At 32.1% G+C, this 23,953-nt stretch overlaps 2 protein-coding genes across 2 annotated transcripts; both read right to left on the bottom strand.

Moving 5' to 3' along the window:
• Nucleotides 1-10,220: 10,220 nt before the first annotated feature.
• On the bottom strand, nt 10,221-10,920 carry LOC132058542 (agamous-like MADS-box protein AGL61). Its single transcript, XM_059451009.1, has one exon. The coding sequence runs from the start codon at nt 10,859-10,861 to the stop codon at nt 10,349-10,351; it is 513 nt and encodes a 170-aa protein (XP_059306992.1). The 5' UTR covers nt 10,862-10,920; the 3' UTR covers nt 10,221-10,348.
• A 7,417-nt stretch (nt 10,921-18,337) lies between these two features.
• On the bottom strand, nt 18,338-19,057 carry LOC132058543 (agamous-like MADS-box protein AGL61). Its single transcript, XM_059451010.1, has one exon. It carries the CDS (start codon nt 19,035-19,037, stop codon nt 18,525-18,527), a length of 513 nt encoding a protein of 170 aa, XP_059306993.1. The 5' UTR covers nt 19,038-19,057; the 3' UTR covers nt 18,338-18,524.
• Nucleotides 19,058-23,953: the final 4,896 nt, after the last annotated feature.

Genomic DNA, 23,953 nt, shown 5'->3' with positions numbered 1-23,953 from the left:
AGTCACACCAATCTAAGTAATATTCACCCGAACTCCGTGTCCGAAGACCTAGACATGCTTTTTCCCATCAATTCTATGACATACACAATCAAATAATCAAAATCTAACTCAAGTAAACCGTAACCTACCTCAAAGCAAAACTGGATCAAAGCAATCACTCCGCAAGAGCTTTCCCCTTTCGCAAAGCCTCAGAACGTTCAAAGTCTAGCAATATAACGCCAAGTGAGCAATGGATCATCTAATCATTCATTAACAACAATTTAGGGAAGAAAACCCATGTACTATTACCCTTTTCAATTGGTGGACTAACACTTGTTGTGAAATCATCATAATAATACTCTCAACAACCTTACTATATCAATTCGTGGGTTTTCTAATCAACTTAACCCCTTTTCAATAGTTTTTAGCTAAAGCTCCCATTTTTATTAGAACCCTAGGTCTCAATATGCAATAATCCACCATTAATAATCAATTTATCATCCTAAGAAGTGATAATCTATACTTCTAGATGATTAAACAATAACGAAATCAATAGCCCATTCATTATTCTAGGGTTTTACTTTTTCTAGGGTTCTAACGCATTCTATCACTATTAAAGGACCTTAAGCTATTCATAGAATTTAAGGATGACAATGGAATGAACGACTAAAGGGTTAGGACTTACCTTCAAGGAGTATTTTCACCCTAGCCTTAGAAAATCGCCTCTCACTTTCTTTAAAACTGTTTTGGTGTTATGTGCCGAATGGGTTCGAAATTTTATATTATAGACGTCAATTCTGCCTCCCGTCGACCGCTGCAGCGGTCCATGTTCCGCTAACACCGCTATGGCGGACTCGCTACAGCGGTCCTACGCCCGCTGCAGCGGTCCCATTCGACCAGTGAGTCTGATTTTCTCACCAGATTTTCGCTCGAAATCTCAATATTAATCCGAGGCCCTATAGACACAAACCAGACATGCACATCAATGTAAAAACATGCTACGGACTCACCCGTGGCCTCGGAATTCCCAATGGAGGTCAAATTTACTAAGTCACCCCCAACGGAAATGAAAACAAGTTTTCAACAAACACACACATGAATTCAAGTTTTAGTTTCTAGAATTCTAACTCATTGAGCTCGCATTTAGCTCGTTCCTAGTCTCAGAAGGGTACGGGTAGGATAAAATGGTCAAAGCCCCCATCCTAGCGGGTCGTTACAACACATAAGTGTTCTACTAAAATGCATTAGCTAAACTAAAAAACATAGCACAGGCTTGCCTTGTTCTCAGGATTAATTATAAGAGAGGCACACAATATGTTTAAAGAGTTCTAATTAAAGGAGGTTATGTGCAATAATTGTAAAATATGATAAATAAAAATAGATTATTACAATGAGAAAAAGGTAATATTTCTTGTTTTTCATTAGTGAAAAGAAAGAATTATAAGTGTATCATCCTTTAAATATTGTATTTTTGTGTTAAATTTACTTCCAAGTACTCTTCATTACTTTAAGAACGTTTTATGCTTTGCTTTCTCTTAATTACCATTGACCTTGGCAAGATGGTGCTTGATAATTTTGAGTGCGTCTCTTATAATTAATCCTGAGAACAAGGCAAGCGTGTGCTATGTTTTTAGTTTAGCTAATGCATTTTAGTAGAACACTTATGTATTTCCGAGGCACGCAATATGATGAACTCTACACTAGAAATTTGATATAGTATTTTAAATAACTCAAAGATCAGATATCATAAACAGAAATTAAAATTGAATTCAATTCAAGTAACATCATTAAATTTAAAATAAAAACTAAAATTAAAACAACACATTTAAAATGTATGAATCTAAACTTAATTATTTCATCACATGGAGCTTTGATATTTTGGAATCACTGCATGCTTAATTAGCATCTTCTGGAGGGTCTTGTGCAGAGGAAGAAGCACCTTTTTCCAACTGTTCCAAACGAATTTCCAAATTAAAAAGAATGGTTTCCAAAATAACATCAAATTTCGCCACCTTCTCTGCATCAAAACTCTCAATAGAATCAAACCAGTTTTTCTTGACAGAAATTTTGTCGAGTGCAAGTTTTCGATCACGTGCATCAGCTTTTATCATATCATACTCATGAAGCCGAAATTTGAGATAATTCACTGTTTTTTGAGTTTTTTCAGCAACAAGGCGACTATTTTCACTAAGCTGCTTATCTGGATTTAAAAAACGATTAACAACAACATCATCTGTAGGGTGGAAAAAAGCGTAAGGCTTACCAGCGGGAGAAAAAATTATTATTCCCATGTCAACATCAAAATCCCCAATCAATTCACTAGCATGTTTATATAAACTTGCCCGACGCTCTAAGAAGTCATCCATTATTTAATTTTTGAGAAAGAAAATGAAAATTATATGTTTATTGATGAGGTTCTCAAAGAGATGTGTTGATGAGAGATGGAATAAGGTGATTATTTATATAAGAATTTCTTCACAATGATCATTAAATTTCTAACCAAATATCAGAAGTGGAAGTAAATCTTTTCAGGATGTTGGAAATCATAGTAGCAAAATAATTCATGTTGATGCTTAAATTATGTTTTTGCACTTACCATAGTATGAAAGAAATCAGATATTTCAAGTTAAAGAGGCAAGTATTTTAATATGCTTGATTAAACTTACCAAATTGTGGTGAGTAAGTGAAAATGTAATTTGAAATAAAATAAACCTTCTCACCAAAATCTTTCAATTTTGTTCATTCAAGATCAAATTTTCCAGTGCCCTTAACAAATGAATTTGAAATTTAACTCAAATAGGAAAATTTCTTAATGTACTACCATAGTTGTAGTAGACATAAGTTAAGATAATTGGGAAAAAAATTCATACCAAAACTTTTAATTTAAATTCTACAATAAAATCAGATTATTGACATTGATTAAGTCTGAAATAACTTGAATAAGTAAATAATTTAGTGCATTACAATAATGAAAATCAAACCTTCCTCTTGCACTAACACTAACCAAATCTGAAAAATTAACTTGAGTTGGAATTTGTTTTTTATGTGTTTACCTAAGTGAATGTTGCTAGAATAGAAAAGATCGTTTATGATTAAAAAGAATTTAGATATGCATTAACAATAATGAGTATATGAAATTTAACTTGAAAATTTATAACGAACAGCTGGCAATAGTTATCAACCTTAAGCGAAATATCACACTGTTATAGAAGTTTTATTTGAAGTTGGATCGATAAATTAAATTAGATCAAATAGAGATCTAAATTAAACAATTAAAAATTGCCCTTCAGAAAGGTAAGGCCCAGTCCCAACTTTTCTCACTAAACACTTAGGTCATCAATAAAGCAACTTACTTAGAGTTTCAAGATTGTTCTCTAAATATATGTTAATTTGTTTGAAATACAATTGCATTAGTTTACGAAATTGACTTAAGAAATTGTTGGATTTAATGATGAACACATGTGCGAGCGCGCACACACAGATTTACTTGGAGGATAAAACCATAATCGCACTCGTTGTTTATATCAAACTAATAAATACAAGTGTGATTAAATACTATACTACCACGTCCATCAATAACGGTTCGTTGATGTCAATTAATTTAAATTCCTTCTGTTTTCTCAAAGAAGAAAAAGATCGAAAAGGGGCCTGAAAGGCCTCTAAGAACGAAAATGAAAGAATATAGAATCCTCATTGTTTTCCTTTTATTTCTTCCCCCGCGAGGAAGACACACAAAAGACGGATAAACTTTTACAAGATTTTCTTATATATATCAATACATTTTTACTACTCTTAGAATGTGTGCTTTCGTTTGCTCATCGGGATCTTTTTACACCCTAGTTTGTTTACCCTCCACTTAAAACTTTTAGCATGAGAAAGAAAAGTATAAGTTTATCAATGAGGATTTTTTCACAATGATCATTGAATTTCTAGCCAAATATCAATTAGTAAATCTTATACGTTATACATCTGCCGATTTTCTTTTATTGAGTGGGCGACTATTTATCTCAACTCTCCTTTATACTATGCAGGAGATAGGTGTCTTCTCCTTGTCATCTGGAGTTGATGTGTGGAACGCATTTACATTCGAAATAGTGATAACATATGGGCTAGTTTACACGATCTATGCCACAATTTGATCCAAAAAGGGGAGTTTGGGTACAATTGCACCAACGGCCATGGGTCATTTGCACTCTTGTTGTTATTTTGTGCTGGTCTTTAATTTTTATCCTTCAATGCAAATAATGTTTTTGCGTGGCATAAGTGTTTATTTTCGCATCATAATTCACATGATATGCACCACACCATTAAAGAACTATGTCCCGCTAGGAATAAGCTCGATTTTTAAGGGCAAAAAATAAAGACCATCCCATTTGAAGGAGAAACCGTGCAATTTCCTCAAGCGCTGTTGGTTGGATCATTTGCACTTTTTGTCCTACAAAAAGGTATAGGGACCGGTTCATTCAGTCAATGAAGCTGCAGTCGGTTCTGATGATTATGCCGTTTCTAATGGATGTTCACTTGGTTCAACAATAGATGTAGTCAATGGGGTAGAGAGTCTGCAGATACTCGTCTAGCTCCTCATTGCCCCCTATTTTGTGTTGGTGTATAATTTTTGTCCTTCAAATGAGTTGGTTTTCAATTTTTGCCTTTTAAAATTGAACTTATGCTTAGAGGGACATAAGTTACGCATCATAATATCCACAAGTTATAACCGCGTCCTTAAAGTACTCATGCCCCACTAGGCGTAGTTCGATTTTGAAGGGTGAAAATTAAAGACCAGCCCATTTGAAGGCCAAAAATTAAAGACCAGTCCATTCGAAGGACAAACCGTGCAATTACTTCCCATTGGTTTTATTATTGGGCTCATTATTTTAGCTGGAGCTGGGCTATTCATTGGGTTTATTGGGCTGGGCCTCTTGTTGGTCGTGGGCTTGCTGGGGTTTTTATGAATTTCTCTTCATTTCACAGTCCTATGAACTTGCCCCCAGCTGAATACTAAAAATGTAAAATGATTACAGAAATAATGTGTTTAATGGGGTTTATGTAATATTGTTGTGAGGGGTTTGTACTTGGGTTGTTTAGGGTAATTTATAACTTATATCTGTTTCTATCTTTCAACTTGGATAGGTTCTTTGGTCCTTAAGATACGTAAATTTTGTTTTTGATCCTTGTGATATATGATTTAGCATATTTAACCTTTAATTAATTAAAATGCGTGTTTATGATCCCTTCATGTAGAAAATATGTTATTGTTGAAAAATTATAGAACTATGTTACCATCAAATACGGAGTAACAACGTAAATTTAACATAAATTAAGTGGTAAAATGATTGATAATTATGGTAAAATTTATAAATATTCACAAAGAAAGGGATTGATAATGCATGATTCTTAATTAATGATTCAATATGCATAATCAGATATCATAAAGAAATCAAAAGTTATCAATAAGCGAGGGATGAAAGGATTCTTACATGAGTAAAAACAAGAAATAATAGTGGGAAACGCCTGGAAGATTACTTCATTTTTGAGAAGTTGATATTTGATAATAGAAAATAGAGCAAATCTTTAGGAAGAAACTTAAGTTGTCAACGAAATTTTCTAAGGAAAAACACATAAATATGCCTACTAAAGACGACTTCATACTAAGGGCACAAACCCGAGTCTCTTGTTGAAACTGAAGGCGTAATTACTGCTCAACTACAACCTTTAATTTTTAACAAATGGACAATTGTAGTACGTTTGCATGTCTCTTTTTATTTGGTTATTTGTTTTGGGCTCCATAAGCATCAGCATCATGTACAAATAGTGGTTCCAAATACAAAAATTTTAAAAACTGAAAAAGAAAGAAGGGTCCCGTAGTAGTAACATACTAGCAAACTATGCCAGTGCTAACATGATTAATTTGGTTACTCACTTTATTTAGTCATTATAATTTGTATATTTTACAAAGGATACTGTGATTCTCCTTAGTGTGTCTCCATATTTTTTTTCTTTCCCTCTTATTTTTCCCCTTAATTTCTCAATTGTTGCTAAAATTTGTCTTATTTTGGTTATATCCGCCTCTTTTTATATTTAGTAAGTTGACAATTCAAATATCCTACATGTCAAGTTTATAATCACAAGATTCAAAGGATGTTTTATTATATTATACACATTTTTAATTTAGAACCACAAGATTCAAAAGTCTATCTTTATTTCTTAAACTCCGTGTCTAGTCAAACGTAGACACTTAAATTGAGATAGAGGGAGTATATGCCAAATGAAGGAAATGAAAGGACAATTGAGACACTGCGGACACGTGAGGACTTAAAAAGTAAACACACAAGAGGTAGTATTAATGTTAAACTTCTGAAATGTACACATGTTAGTCCCGGCTTAGAGTACAATTTCAGTTGCTTTTTGTACAACTTATTGTTCCTGTGTTCGTCCACCTTGGGCGTTTGTTGTTAAATAAAAAAAATTGTCTTATTTTGGTTATGACCGCCTCTTTTTATATTTAGTAAGTTGACAATTCAAATATCCTACATGTCAAGTTTATAATCACAAGATTCAAAGGATATTTTATTATATTATACACATTTTTAATTTAGAACCACAAGATTTGAAAGTCTATCTTTATTTCTTAAACTCCGTGTCTAGTCAAACGTGGACACTTAAATTGAGACAGAGGGAGTATATGCCAAATGAAGGAAATGAAAGGACAATTGAGACACTGCGGACCCGTAGGGACTTAAAAAGTAAACACACAAGAGGTAGAATTAATGTCCAACTTCTGAAATGTACACATGTTAATCCCTACTTAGAGACAATTTCAGTTGCTTTTTGTACAACTTATTGTTCTTTGTGTTCGTCCAACTTGGGCGTTTATATATAATAAGAAAAATATAGAATAGAAAAATAGACATATATTTTTAGTAATGTGGCCAAGTAATATGGGACGAATGGAGTACTTCATTTATTAATTCTTAAAAAACGTGAAAAGTCAAGTATAGTAATGTAGCTAAGTAATATGGGACGAAGGGAGTACTTCATTTATTAATTCTTAAAGAACGTGAAAAGTTTATTAATTCTTAAAGAACGTGAAAAGTCAAGTAATGTGGCCAAGTAATATGGGACGGAGGGAGTACTTCATTTATTAACTCTTAAAGAACGTGGAAAGTCAAAAGTGAACAAGTAAAAGTGCACGGAGGAAATAAATGTGTCGGAGAATTAAAATTGAAGTGCATACACATATACATGAGAAGAGAATAAATATTAAGTATTATGACATATGTCCACGTGGGATAAAAAAGTAGTTGGTTAAAGTGTACAAGTTATATAGCTTTTGCTACAAGCATTTATTGCGTGTATAATTTATAAAAATTTTGGTACAAACAGTCAATGTTGTGTTGGTCTCTCTGCCACACTTATTTATAATAGAAATATGTACTAGTTTATCTGATATTGTCTTTGTGGTCCATAAAAGGAAAGAATTTCTTTATCCCATAGTACCAATAGAACTTACAAGAATTAAGTACACAAACAATTGGTGTACTCTGGTTGAAACCAATAGAATAATATTCACACGCTAGTCTACACGTAATGTAGAGGTAAAATTAAATCATATGTATAGTATAAGGGTAAATTTAGTCTCACTTTATTTTATTAGGACAGGTGACAGATAATTTAGGATAAATGTTAATTAAAAAAAGAGATTCGTTAGTCCAAAGGTAATTTTGAGCCACTTTAATAAAACATGGATAGATTCGAGATCAACTTTTAACTAGGTTAAATTTATCCAATTATGTATGCATAATTTAAGGCCAATTCTGACCCTTTCCGATCTTTTAAAACACTATTTGAACTCTAGCTCTCCAAGAGTAATGCTATCAGGCGCTAGCTTGATGATTGATATATAATATGCTAGTGATTCAAATCAATCCCAAAATTTGTCGACAACTTTATAACTTTGACGATCTCTTCCACCAAAAGAAAAGGAAGAAAAAAACAACAATTAAGCTCGTTTAATAATGGAATTATGCAAAGTAATTAATTAGTGCAAAGGATAACGTTCAAACTATATAGGAGTGTATTAAAATCGATAATTACTTTGGAATGGATAATATGCATGAGGTTAAGGATTAAGCATGCGAGTTTATAGCGTGACATCAACCAATTTTACTAGTTGGAGCTCCTCGTAAACGAATACTCCTTGTTTCCTATTTTAAGTGTTGTTTAAAGTTTTATCACGTCCATTAAAAAACATTAAATATAAAGTATAGCTTATTAAATTATGCTTATGTATTTCTTATTTGTATTTGACTATGAAATGCTACTTTTGGTCAAACAAAATTATCCTGAGTACTAATCACGTTTGACCTCTTTAATAACAAGGGTAATATAAAGAGTAATACTCAATTAATTTTGTCTTGGTTTTTAAAATGATACTAACTATTTTGGAATATCTTTAAGGACTAAAACGACATTTAAAATGGGTCAAAAGGTCTGAATATTTTTTTTTTCTTGTTTTTAATTTTGGCCCACAAATATTTGTCAAAATTGATGCATGAGAATATCCTTGTATTCCTTTTACAGTTAAGATACAGGTTTCATTAATTGTTTGTGTGTTATGTCTTGTTTCTTCTCACCTCATTTATAGGCAAATTAACGGGCCACCCTGTTTTTGAATTAGAACAAGCTAAGGTCCCATTACCTTTTAATTGGAATAGTGCATGTGCCTGTTTTTTTTCCTTCTTAGAATATTGTTACAATGAATCTTATAACTATTTCCTTAATGAGGAGATCCAGGGTTCATATTAATAGTGGGTGCGGATATAGTGGGCGTTTGGACATAAAAAATGTGAAATTTGAAAAAAGAAGTATTTGGAAAAAAGTTGAAAAAAGATATTTGAAAATTGGAGTTGTGTTTGGACATGAATACAACTTGGAAAAACGTTGAATTCCTGTGAGTAATTTGGAGTGAAAAATGAGAATGGCTATATGAAATTTTTTGAATTCCGAAAAATTATAACGATTCTATAGCCAAACATGATTCCGGAATACCATTTAAGAAAAAAGTAAAAAATTTCCATGGTCAAACGGTCCCATAATATATTTTTGTTTCCATCCAATTTCCATATCCTCTTTGGGGCTCGACTAACGCTGAAAAGATGCAAAGTTGAAAAAGGTCACTCACTAACACTGGTTTATCTTGTAGCATCAGATATCTGTGTTTATTGGCTTGTTCTTAAGCATTTCTTGAATTCTGTAAGTTGGTCAGACTCCTTTCGAGACCAAAAGAAGTGTGATCTCAGTCAAGTCCTTTTATAGACCCTAAGAGGTAATCTTACATAATATTTAAAAATGTGAGGAATCATAACAAGAAAATTAACATCGATGGAACGGCAAATCGCACCTTCAATGTAGTAATAAGGTGACCAACTGTAAGTTTTTAAAATCTCAACAATATTCTTTAGATAAAATGAAATCCAGAAAGCCATCATGCTTTAAAGAATAGGAGGATTTTTTTTATGGTTAGTGCGCGCCGATATGCTAAAAATTAACTTTTGTCAAAAGACGATAGTTTCATTGATTTTCTCGTTCTATGAAGAAAAATTCTGAAATATCCTATTTTTATGTCTAAATTGAATTTAACATTTTGAAATTAACTTTTCAACTTTGATGATGATGATTACATGCTTGTGCTCATGGAGGGTTAATTAAAGAAAAGCTTGGTTATATCTCTAAACTTCCTACCTTTTTGGCCATACTTTTAATGTTATTAAATAATGTGATTTAACTTTGAATTGGTTTTAACATGTATGATGTAGGAGAGATATATTAGAAAGCTCCACTTAGTGTCGTACCAGAAAATTCGTTGGTCAATGTGTTAAATTAACTTCTTTAGCAATGTTCATTTTAGATTCTTAACTGGTCTTGAACTTCAATTGGATAGACCGAATTCTTTTTTCCCCATCCGATAAGTTTTTTACAAACACGGCTCTTTTAAAGCCTCTCAACAATAATTGACCGCCTTAAAGTTTATAACAATTTTGTATTTTCGAATGCTATATATAAGTTTTCTTACCAAAATACTTTAGCTAAACTAGAAAATATAGCAAAGACTTGCCGTGTTAGTAAGATTATAAGACAGTCACATAATTAACACGATAAACTCAGTACTAAAAAATTTGATATAGCACACAATTATTTTAACAAACAACTCAAATATCATAAATGGAAATCACTATTGAATTCAAGTAACATAATATCAAATTTAAAGACTAAAACTAAAACTAAAAAAAAAAAAACCTTCAAGATATATGAATTTAAACTTAATTATTTCATTACACAAGGCTTCAATATATGAGAAATCAGTGTATGCTTAGTTAGCATCTTTTGGAGCGGCTTGTGCAGAGGGAGAAGCACCGTTTTCTAACTGTATCAAACGATTTTTCAACATCTCATCAATGGACTTAAACCAAATCTTATCTTTTTTGATCTCCTCTGCATCAAATTCTTCGATGGAGTCCCACCTATTTATCTCGTCAGCCTCATCATTTTCTGTGATATCATAGTCGTCAAGTTTAACTTGTAGTTCCTTCACTTTGTTGCGAGAGTTTTCAGCAGCAAGGCGATTACTTTCACTTGACAACATATTTGGATATAAAAGGCGATCAGTAACAGCATCAACCGTAGGGTGAACAAAAGAGTAAGGCTTACCGGTGGGTGAAAACATTATTATTCCTATATCAAGATCGTCATATTGCCCAATCAATTCGCTAGCTTTTTTGTACAAACCTTTCCGACGCTTTGAAAATGTTGCGTATCGGGCATCTTCTTTTTCTATTTTGGCTATAGGGATCTTTTGACGTCCTACCGACTTTTTATCTGCCATAACTTATTTTTTGAGGAAGGATAAAGAAAATTATAAGTTTATTGACGAGACTCTCAAGGAAATATGTTGCTTATAAGAAATGAAAGAAGATGATTATTTATATATAAAATTCTTCACAATTATGGTAAGTGATTCTAGCGAAATCTTTTCATCATGTAGAAAATTATGGTCGCAAAATAAATTCATGTGGATACTTAAAGTATGTTTGGACTTGCAATAACTGTAAAACTTTCAAATTAAAAAGGTAAGTGTTTTAATATGCTTAATGACTTTACCAAATTGTGGTTAGCAAGTGAGAATACAATTTGAAATAAAACAACCTACAGATGAAAATCTTCAACAATTCAATATAACCAACATCAAATTTTTCATTGCTCTTAACAAATATAGCTCTGAAATTTAACTCGAATAAGAAAATGTATTTGTTAGATAGTAACATACATATTGAAGTAGGATTGTCCCACAAGATAAGGCAAAAGAGTTTGAAGACTTTATATATTAAAAGTCTTAGTATTTTCATATTTTATTTAAAATTTGAATTAAATGAACATGTATGTTCACGAAACAAGGTGACTATTCAAAATAGTCACTTTTCTAACTCTATAAACAAGACATTCCTTCATGAAGTGGAATAGAAAAATCTGCAGGTATAATATGATCTTTGTTGTATCCTGAAGGGAATTGATTGTATTTTCCTCAAAATATATACGGGAAGTATCTCTTTAAGGAAAGTCGATTCTTCCATGCCCCAAAGTCATTTCTTCTTCAATTATGTTTACCTATTTTTCTAATTATAGGTGTACGGTACCCGCATTGGCGCGCGACTAAACCCAAATTCGTGCTGAAAGGTGTCAAGTTGGAGGGTAAAGAGCTCTCTAGCTAACAAAGGCGACTCTTTATGCATGAGAACTCAAACCTAGACTCGTGATTAAGGATGAATGAGCATTTACCACTCCGCCACAATCCTTGTTCATAACAAAGAACTTATAATTATTTCTGGATGATGAGATCTAGGGTTCATATTACTGGGTGCAAACATAATATATTTGTTTCATTTGGTGTCCAAAATTTATTTTGGGGCCCCATTAATCTCTAGTCCCACCAAAAATTAGTCTTATTTTGGGACTAAGTACTCCTTACTGAAAGCGACTTCTTTTCAAGGCTCGAAATCAAGACATTTGATTAAGAATAATAAGTACTTATCACCCTATACGACCTTATTAAGAATAATAAGTACTTATCACCCTATACGACCTTACTTTGATGATCATCAAACGTAATGTTTTCATCTCAACATGTGTGTATAGAGTTAGTATATAGTCCATCTCAAATTAGTGCTAGCATTTTACTCTACGTCCTATGCTTTCCTACAAATTATTTAGCCTTTCAAATAATTCGAATAATAGGCTTATGAGGGGCACGCAACCTTTTAGAATATCGTATTTGCCAGCATGACATAACATAACACTACTAATCGTTAAGTTATAGCAGTAGTACATTTTTCAAGTAAGACAATGTTCTATCTCTACTGGAGAAAAAAGAAGACAATGTTCTGTCTTAATTAAAGTTAATGCCTATGAGTCAATGATATCATCTTGTACCTAGAGTTTTGAGTTTGTAGAAGATATGTTGTCTTCGCCTTAGTTATGGTACATAAACTAACGTTAAGCCTAACTCATTAATCTTAAAAGCTAATTTATGAGGTGAATATTGTCCAAGAATATATAAGGAGAAGTTCCACATTCACCGTCATTATGGGAATCCAACACACCCACCTGCTGGTTTTGTCAACTGATTCGTGAACAATAATATGATGCTTGCCATCAGATAAACCAAATTACGATGAGTCCAGCTCCGATACCATGTTAAAAAATGAAAAACGGGTTTAAATCAACCCCAAAACTAGCTTGCCCTTCTTTATATATCTAATGTTGGTACCCCATATTATGTTCTTCACGCTCTAGTTGACAGTCCTAGTGAGCAATAGTAGAGCTACATTCAAGCAATTAGGATTTTTTTTTCTTATTATACATGTATATTACAAGCCAACAATAACAAAATGCATAATAAATATAAGGGTTTAATCCCCTTGAAATAGAAGCTGCATGTAAACCTATTTTTATAAAAGTTGAATCACCTTAATGAAGTGTTAACGTTGTAGCATTTTTGAGGTTGAGTTACATCCAACGTCCATTTTTTTGAACAATTATTCTCTTCTTCCTTAGTGTTGCTTCATTTTATTAGGTTATCATCTAGCTTTGTTGCCTCATCAATTTGGAATAGCCCATTGAAAAAAGGTTTAAAAAAACATAAATTCACAATACGTATTAGAAATGTATCGGTGTACATGAGTGGAAGGCTTATTTTGGAAAAATAGAAAAAAAAATGCAAATCAATGCACATCAAGATTAATCTATTTAAATAACTTAATAAAATCCAGTATTCTCTCCATCAAAGTAGCAGCATATGGACTTCAATTTTTTTTTTCTTTTTTGCTTAACAGAGAAGTGAATGGACTTTAATTATTGAGTATATACATGTTTTTGTGAGTTGAGCTCCACTTTTTCTGATCATCAATCATTGAAATACCATAACCATGCATATCCACCCGGGCTGCTAAAAGAATGTATTTCAAATTTATTTATGATTAGTTTCCTAAATTTAAGAGTAATAATTTAGTATGTAACTTAAACTATTAGTCCTTCCAATTTTTTTTTTTTATAAAGAAGAAAAGTAAGGACAAGAGAATTTAGATGGGTGCTCTGAAAATTGTTCTCTTGTTTTGGTGAGATTTCTTTCTTTGGCAACATTGTATATATGTTCACTTCTTATCTGAGTACTTCTAAAGAATTAAAAAGTTATTAGGTTTATAAGATATCAAGTAGAGAAACGATACTGAGAGATCTGCTTATTGAGAATAATAATAAAAAAAAGACTTTTATATATTAATGAACGGTCGATGTAGTTGGAAGGTAAAACCACACTCGTTATTTTGCATCAAACTAATGAATGCAAGACGAGTGTAATTAAACATGGAGTATAACGTCAATCAATGATAGTTCATTGACGTCACTTAAGTTAAATCCCATCCTGCTTCTCTAATACAAAAAAAAAAAATAGAGAGAGGCTCAAAAGGTCTCAAAGAACGGAAACAGAACCCCTCATTTTCTCTTAAACAAATACTACTCGCCTTGAGGGGGATCTTTTCCTGTTGTTTTGTCCAGCCACTAGAAAGACACACGTACTGAAGACGAGTATTTTGTTACCTAATACTTTGATTTGACATAAATATCAAGTGCAGTAAATTTTTGCCGCTGTTGAAATGTGTGCTTTCATACTCCTCATTTCCTTCCCTAAGTACTTTAATATAGTGTAGTAAGAGTTCAACTTATTCCATGGTGTTTGCATGAGGGTCCTTTCTAAATTTAAGAGTAATACTTCAGTATGTAACTTAAACAATATGGTCCTTTCAATTTATTCTTTTTTAATAGAAGAAAAGTAAGGACATGAGAATTTACTTGGGTAATCTCAAAACTGTTCTTGTTTTGGTGAGATTTCAAAATATTTCTTAGTCACATTGTATATATTTTCACTTCTCTGAGTATTTCTAAAGAATTAAAAAATTATTAGGTTTTCAAGATATCAAGTACGGAAAAGATACTGAGAGATCTTGGGAATGTCAATTGATGGCTTATAGAGAATAATTGCCAAAAAATGTTTTTATATATTAGTGAGCGGTAGATATAGTTGGAAGGTAAAACCGCACCCATTATTTTACATTAAACTAATAAATTGTAATTAAAATTTTGTCCATCAACAATAATATGTCATTTAATTTTTCTTGGCAAAAAGTTGTTACCATTTTTGTGCTTTCTTGTAGCGGTTTTCCATCAATATTCTGATAAAATTTCAGTACAGATGTTAAATACATCTTTTTCCCCTACTACATCCTTTCAACATTTCTATAAAACAAAATAGTAGTTTTGAAAGAGTAAAAGATAGACTAATAATAACCACCAAAAATTATGGTATAGGGATAAGTACTCCTCGATCCTTCTGAGATTTCGGTTTGAAAATGATACTAACTATTTTGGAATATCTTTAAGGGCTAAAACGACATGTAAAATGGGTCAAAGGGTCTGGATATCTTTTTCACTTATTTTTAATTTTGGCCCACAAACCTTTGTCAAAATTGATGCATGTGAATATCCTTGTACTTATTTCCTTTTACAGTTAAGATACAGATTTCATTAATTGGTGAAACAAACTTCTACTAGGAATGTTTTTGTGTTGTGTCTTGTTTTTTCTCACCTCATTTATAGGTAAATTTATAGGCATATTCTACCCCCGCCTCTTTGCCGACTAATTCCATTCTTGCCGGGACGTTAATTTTAAAGGGATCAAAAAAAACGACTTCATATATTAGACTCTTGTTGAAAAGTTAAAACTGAAAAGTGCAACGAGGAAAGTATGTCTCTAATTAAAACCTTTAAGAATAAATATTAAGTTTTAACAAGTGGGTAATTTTAGTACGTTTGCTTGTCTCTTTTATTCGGTTATTTGTCTTGGACTCCATGAGCATCAGCATCACAAATAGTGGTTCCAAAATAAAAATATTTTAAAAATTGAAAAAGTGAGAAGGGTCCCGTAGTAGTAAACATAAGATGTGTACTGGTTTATCTGATATTGTCTTTGTAATCCATAAAGGAAGAATTTCTTTATCCCATAGTCCCGATAGAACTTACAAAGAATTACGTACACAAACAAAGTGTACTCTGGTTGACACCAATAGAATAATATTCACTCGCTAGTCTAGACGTAATATAGAGGTAAAATCAAATCATTTGTATAGTATAAGGGTAAATTTAGTCTGTTCCACTTTATTTTATAAGGGTAAATTTTGTCTGTTCCACTTTATTTAATTAGGACTGGTGACAGATAATTCAGGATAAATGCTAATTAAAAAAAGAGATTCGTTAGTCCAAGGGTAATTTTGAGCCACTGTAATAAAACATGAATAGATTCGAGATCAACTTTTAACTAGGTTAAAGTTATCCAATTATGTATGCATAATTTAAGGCCAATTCTGACCCCTTCCAATCTTTTAGAACACTATTTGAACTCTAGCTCTCCAAGAGTAATGCTATCTGGCGCTAGCTTGATGATTGAGATATAATATGATAGCGATTCAAATCAATCCCAAAACTTGTCGACAACTTTATAACTTTGACGATCTCTCCACCAAAAGAAAAAGAAGAAAAAAACAACAATTAATTAAGCTCGTTTAAGAATGGAATTATGCAAAGTAATTAATTAGTGCAAAGGATTACGTTCACACTATATAGAAGTGTATTAAAATCGATAATTACTTCGGAAATGGATAATATGCATGTGGTTAAGGGTTAAGTATGCGAGTTTATTGCGTGAACATCAACCAATTTTTACTTGTTGGAGCTCCTCGTAAATGAATACTCATTGCTTCCTATTTTAAGTGTTGCTTAAAGTTTTATCACGTCCATTAAGAAAAAATTAAATATAAAGTATAGCTTATTAAATTATGCTTATGTATTTCTTATTTGTATTTGACTATGAAATGCTACTTTTGGTCAAACAAAATTATCCTGAGTACTAATCACGTTTGACCTCTTTAATAACAAGGGTAATATAAAAAGCAATACTCAATTAATTTTGTCTTGATTTTAAAATGATACTAACTATTTTGGAATATCTTTAAGGACTAAAACGATATTTAAAATGGGTCAAAAGTTCTGAATATCTTTTTTTTTTCTTCTTATTTTTAATTTTGGCCCCCAAACATTTGTCAAAATTGATGCATGTGAATCCTTGTACTTATTTCCTTTGACAGGTTTCATTAATTGGTGCGACAAAATTCTACTAGGAATGTTTTTGTGTTATGTCTTGTTTCTTCTCACCCCATTTATAAGCAAATTAACGGGCCATCCTGTTTTTGAATTAGAACAAAGTCCTATTACATTTTAATTGGACTAGTGCATGTGTCTTTAATTTTTTTCCTTCTTAGAAAATTATCACAATGAATGCCTCAAAACAAGGATCTTATAACTATTTCCGTATGAGGATATCCAGGGTTCATATTAATAGTCGGTGCAGATATAGTGGGCATTTGGACATAAAAATGTGAAATTTTAAAAAAGCAGTATTTTGAAAAAAGTTGAAAAATGATTTTTAAAAATTGGAGTTATGTTTGGACAAGAATACAACTTGAAAAAATATTGAATTATTGTGAGTGATTTGGAGTGAAAATGTGAAAATAGGTGTATGTAGTTTTTGAGTTCCGGAAAATTATAACTATTTTATATCCAGACATGATTCCGAAATACCATTTCAGAAAACAATAAAAGTTATTCATGTCCAAACAGACCTTATATATTTTTGTTTCCATCCAACGTTTCATAACTGCTTTGGGGCTCGACTAACGTCGAAAAAAATGCAAAGTCGAAAAAGATCACTCACTAACACTAGTTTATCTTGTCTCTTGTAGCATCAGATATCTGTGTTTATTGTCCAGTTCTTAAGCATTCCTTGAGTGTTTTAAGTAGGTCAGACTCCTTTCGAGACCAAAAGAAGTGTGATCTCAATCAAGTCCTTTTATAGACCCTAAGAAGTAATCTAATTACATAATATTTAAAAATGTTAGGAATCAAAGCAGGAAAAAAAGTAACATTGATGGAACGGCAAATCGCACCTTATAATAAGGTGACCAGCTATAAGTTTTTTAAATATCAACAATATTCTTCAGATAAAAAGAAATATATTTGGAAAGCCATCATGCTTTAAAAATAGGACTTTTTTATGGTAGTGCGCACCGATATGCTAAAAATTAACTTTTGTCAAAAGGCGATAGTTTCATTGATCTTCTCGTGCAACGAAGAAAAATTCTGGAATATCCTGTTTTCATGTCTAAATCGAATTTAACATTTTGAAATCGAATTTAACATTTTGAAATCAAACTTTTCAACTTTGATGATGATGACCTTACATGCTTGTGCTCATGGAAGGTTAATTAAAGAAAAGCTTGGTTATATCTCTAAAACTTCTTATCTTTTGACCTTATTTTTAATGTTATTAAATAATGTGATTTAACTTTGAATTTGTTTAAACATATATGATGTAGGAGAGGAAAATTAGAAAGCTCCACTTAGTGTTGTATCTGAAAAGTCGTTGGTCATCGCATCAAATTAACTTCTTTAACAATGTGCATTTTAGATTCTTAATGTCAACTTCAAAAAGATCGAATTCTTTTTTCCCCTCCGATAACGTAGCTCTTTTAAAGCCTTGAACTTAATTGGCCTTAAAGTTTATATAGACTATATATAAGTTTTTTCCCAAAATACTTTAGCTAAACTAGAAATTATCGTAAAGATTTGCTGTGTTAGTTAGATTATAAGAGAGTCACATATATAGTTCAAACAATAAACTCACCACTAAATTTGATATAGCACACAATTATTTTAACAAACAACTCAAATATCAAATTATCATAAATGGAAATCACTATTGAATTCAAGTAAGAAAATCAAATTTAAACACTAAACTAAAACAAAAACTAAATAAGAACATTCAAGATATATGAATTTAAACTTTCATTATACGGGGCCTCGATATAGTATATATCACTATATGCTTAATTAGCATCTTCAGAAGGGGATTGTGCAGAGGGAGAAGCACCATTTGTCAACTGCATCAAACGATCTTTCAAGCCAGCAACAGTGGAGTTCAACCAAATCTCATGTTTTGTCACCTCCTCTACATCAGATTCCTTGATGGATTCCCACAATCTCATCTTGTCAGTCTCATCATTTTTTGGAATATCATATTCGTCAAGTTTAACTTTCAGTTCCTTCGCTTTGTTCCGAGAGTTTTCAGCAGCAAGGCTATTACTTTCACTTGACAACGTATTTGGATTTAAAAGGCGATCAATAACAACATCAACCGTAGGGTGAAAAAAAGAGTAAGGCTTACCGGTGGGAGAAAACATTATTATTGCTATATCAAGATCGTCATATTCTCCAATCAATTCGCTAGCTTTTTTATACAGACCTTTCCGACGCTTTGAAAATGCTGCGTATCGGGCTTCTTCCTTTTCTATTTTGGCCATAGGAATCTTTTGACGTCCTAGCGATTTTTTATCTGCCATAACTTGTTTTTTGAGGAAGGATAAAGAAAATTATAAGTTTATTGATGAGAGTCTTGAGGGAAATGTGTTGCTTCTAAGAAATGAAACAAGATGATTATTTATATATAAAATTCTTCACAATTATGGTAAGTGATTCTAGCGAAATCTTTTCACCATGTAGAAAACTATAGTAGCGAAATAAATTCATATTGATGATTAAAATATATTTTTGCACTTGCAATAATAATAAAACTTTCAAATTAAAAAGGTAAGTGTTTTAATATGCTTAATGACTTTACCAAATTTTGGTGAGCAAGTGAGAATACAATTTAAAATAAAACAACCTACAGATGAAAATCTTCAACAATTCAATATAACCAACATCAAGTTTGACTTTGTCATTGCGCTTAACAAATATAGCTCTGAAATTTAACTCGTGTAAGAAAATGTATTGATATGCTATTATAATTGTAGTAGACAAAAGTTAATATAATTAGAAGAAAAATAAATTTCATGCCAAATTTTTAATTCCAAATTCTAAAATAGAACGAAATTATTTACATGTCTTGACACTGACTTAAGTCTAAAATTAACTTGAATAAGAATACGTTTAATGAATTACGTTAGTGATTGTTGCGAGAATATATTTCTTTTTATTATGATTAAACTTTTTGAAGATATGCCTACACAATAATGAGAATTTAAAATTTAATTTGAAAAGATAAATATTTTTGAAGTAGTTACTCAAAATTATCAAGCACTATATATCTTGCCTAGGTCAATGATAATTAGGAGGGATCAAAGCATCAAACGTTCTTAAAACATAAAAATACAAATTTAAAGGATGCTACACTAATAATTGTTTCTTTTCACAAATGAAAAACAAGAAATGTTACTTTTTATCAGTGTAATAATCTATTTTTATTATTTAAAATTATTGCACGATTACCTCCTTTAATTAAAATTCAAAACACCGTGTCAACATTGAGAATTTAATTCTTTTTAGCTATTGCAGTGGCTTGTGCATTTTCATAAAAATGAAAACACAGAAGTTTAATTATCACATTATGAATTATTAATCCAACTGATTGCCTTTCAATTACTTTATAGGATCTAAATTTGTAACCGATTCATTGCTCGTTTAGTTACTGCGTTCGCAATTAAATATTTGTACATATATAATGGGTTTTCTAATATAAATAGAGGATATAAGAAAAAGCTATCTGGTTCGTCCAATTTGTACTTAATATTGTAGCTCCGCTAAAACACAGGCTCGACTAATTCAATTCGTTTCAAGACATCCCACTTTTGCACGATACAAAAATGGTTTATGTCATGGCTCAAACCCGAGTGCTCTAAAATTGACAGAGTACTCACCACTCCAGGCCACTACTAACTTTGGTGATCAACAAATAGAATGGTAGTACGTTTGCATGTCTCTCTTTTATTTTGCTTACCTAGCTTGTCTTATTGTCTTATATATATAGAGAGAGATCTATAGGCCTCAGCAAAACAATTACTGGTCAAAAAAAAAAAAAAAAAAGCGAGAAGGGTCCCTTAATAACATTTAAAATTGGTTTATCTGGTCTTGTGGTCCATAAAGAAAGGAATTTCTTTATCTCATATATGATAGAACTTGCAAAAATTACGTACAGAAATAATTGCTGTACTATTTTTTAATCAGATGTACAGAGTAGTGCAAGAATAAATCTGGTCCACTTTATTTACTTAAAATCGGTGGCAAATCATTTGGGATAAAAAATGTTACTTGTTAAAAGAAAATGCGTTAGTCCAAAAGTGTAATTTTGAGTCACTTTGATACGACATGGATAGATTCGAGATCAATGAAGGAGTACTTACTACTCCATCACAATCCTTACTGATAACAAATAGTAACTTATAATTATTTCTGGACGAGGAGATCCAGGGTTCATATTACTAGGTGCAGACATAATTTATTTGTTTCATTTGGTGTCCGAAATTTATTTTGGGCCTGATTAATCTTGATTTCCACCAGAAATTAGTTTTATTTTGGGATTAAGTATTACAACTTACCGAATGCGACTTCTTTTCAAGGCTCGAAATCAAACCATTTGATTAAAAATAAATAAGTACTTTATACTTACCACCCTATACAACCTTAATTTGATGATGATCAGACGTAATGTTTTCATCTCATCATGTATATTATATACAGAGTTAATATCGAGTTCATTTCAAACTAGTCCTGGCATTTTACTTTACGACCTATTCTTTCATATGAATTATTTAGCCTTTCAAATAATTCGAATAATATTGGCTTATGAAGGGCACGTAACCTTTTAGAATACCGTATTTTCCAGCATAACATAATAACACTACTATCATTAAGTTATACACTCAAATAAGAAAATGTTCTATCTCAGTTAAAGTTAATGCCTATGAGTCTATGATATCATTTTGTACCTAGAGTTTGAGTTTGTAGAAAAAAATATTCTGACCATATTATGCTGTCTTGTTTTTTTTTGGCTGGGGGAGGGGGGTGTTGGAAAAGTTACTAATAATTTTCCTTAGTTATGGTACATAAACTAAGGTTAAGCCTAACTCATTAATATCAGAAGCTAATTTATTAGGTGAATATTGTCCATGATTATATAAAGAGAAGTTCAACATTTCACCGTTGTTATAGGAATCCAACACACCACCTGCCAGTTCTGTCAACTGACTCATGAACAATAATATGATGCCTGCCATCAAATAAATCAAGACTTAAGATGAATCTAACTCTGATACCATTTTAAAAAAATGAAAATTGGGTCTAAATCAAACCATGCTTTGTCACCCCCGAACTATGGCCTGGACGTAACACGACACTTGATGCCTTCTTTGCATGTGACCGAGCGAACCACATGGCTTGCTGAATCACCATGGGGCATAACATGAGCGGAATATAACGTGAAACATGATGAGCCTTAATAAAACATGAAAAGTCATGATATTGAAGAAAATACTTGTTTAAAACATGAATGCAAATATCATAAATTGAGCCAAAGATGGCTACACGACTCTGAGTATCTGACATAACTGACTGACTAGTCTATGAAACCTCTAACATGAACATAAGTTTGCTAAACATAACTACTGGGACAAGCCCCCCAGCTTACCTTTAATGCATAACTAATAGGAAATAGATAAATGACTAAACCCCGAAGGAGATGCATGGGGCTCACCAACAAATTGATACATGTAGAGTCCTATGAGCAGATGTGTCGTCCTGTAAATCCGTACCTGCATCGTGAAATGCAGGCCCCTGGGCAATAGAAAAGGGGACGTCAGCACATTGAATGTACTAGCATGTAAAGCAACTAAATGAAATAAGCATGGCACATGAAATAACAATAATAAAAGCTGAAACTGAAACAAAAACCTAGTCATGAGCATGAGTATCTGACATGGACATAAATACATATATACGTATATATAACATGAGTAAAAATATTTGTGGGAGTGCATTAGTATAACCGACATGTAACTACCACGTTAACACGTAGCGTCTGATCTCTGCGCGATCAGCTAAGCCATCTTGTACCTTGTCGGGGTACAAGACATGAACATGACATGAATGGATCCAAATCCCTCAATGAGGGAAACATAAAAGAATCGTCCTAACTGGACAGAGTGATCCTTATCCTACAATGGAAAACGCAGTTTCAGGCTATCTGAGCCTTTCGAAAATCTGTGCAACTCCCAAAACATGAACATGAATATAGATGTCATCTGAGCCCATGGTTTTTCATAAACATGACTTGTAAACATGGATTGTAAGTATCATATAACATGAATATAATCACATAATATACCTTGCATGAAAACGTAGGGACATGTAAGATTTCCATGAAAATAACATAATATTTCATAACTTGAATGTAAGAACTCATGGAATGCAAGGGATGGCTTTTTGCATGGATTACAAACAGATTCTCAATAACCAAAATGGAATATCAATAACACAATAACGAACTACGTATAGAAACATAGTATATAGACTTAGGGCTATCATGAACATGTCTAAACCCTGGTTTTGATAAACTCTTGTATAATCATGGAGAAACGTGGCGTAGGGAAGAACAAAGATGTTCCCACACGTGGATAGAAGCCCTACATAGCTAGTAATGCTCCAAAACTTGTATCAATAATCTGAACTTGAAGAAGTATCCCTAAAGCCTTAGTTTTGAATCCTTTAAATGAAAACCATAGGTTAGGAACGATGATTTCCTTATTAGATTACATGAATATATGTTAGAATTGACTTGGAATGATTGGAATAGGCTTACCTTGGTGTTTTGGATTGTTGGAAGAAGAAAACCTTCGTTCTAGGGCTTGGAGAATGTGAAAAGTGGAAAAAGAACTGAACATGATGTATTTATACTTAACTGAGTCGGAAAATTATACGATTAACTTATACGGTCTGTATAAAGTTATACAGTCCGTATAAATTGGCCGTATTTGATAATGATTAAAATTCCAGAAACTGGAATTTCCCAAATGAGTTCCACAAACTGAAAGTACGGTCCGTAGATATATGGGCCGTATAATAATATACGGTCCGCATAAACTGGTTGTATAAATGGAACTTTGTTGAACTGAGACGGATTTATTTCCCACACTTCTTATTTGGTCTTCTAAGTCTCAAATCTTGAACGTAACCTAGTTTAAAGGTACGAGGTGTTACATGCTTCTCTATATATCTGATGTTGGCACCGCATATTATGTTCTTCACGCTCCAATTGATAGTCCTAGGTATGCGGGCAGCGTCAGAGCCACATTGAAGCAATTAGGGGATTCAATGATACCTCCTGCTAATTTTTTTACTTATTATACATGTATATTGTTGAAAAATGAAAAAAGTATCACATTGGTGGTTAATAAGATGGGTGGTCCCCTTATATGGACTTGAG

The sequence above is a fragment of the Lycium ferocissimum genome, chromosome 5 (assembly GCF_029784015.1).
Source record: "Lycium ferocissimum isolate CSIRO_LF1 chromosome 5, AGI_CSIRO_Lferr_CH_V1, whole genome shotgun sequence".
Lineage (NCBI taxonomy): Eukaryota > Viridiplantae > Streptophyta > Magnoliopsida > Solanales > Solanaceae > Lycium > Lycium ferocissimum.
Note: the sequence above shows the minus strand (reverse complement) of the source record. Positions and strands in the feature narration are given on the sequence as shown.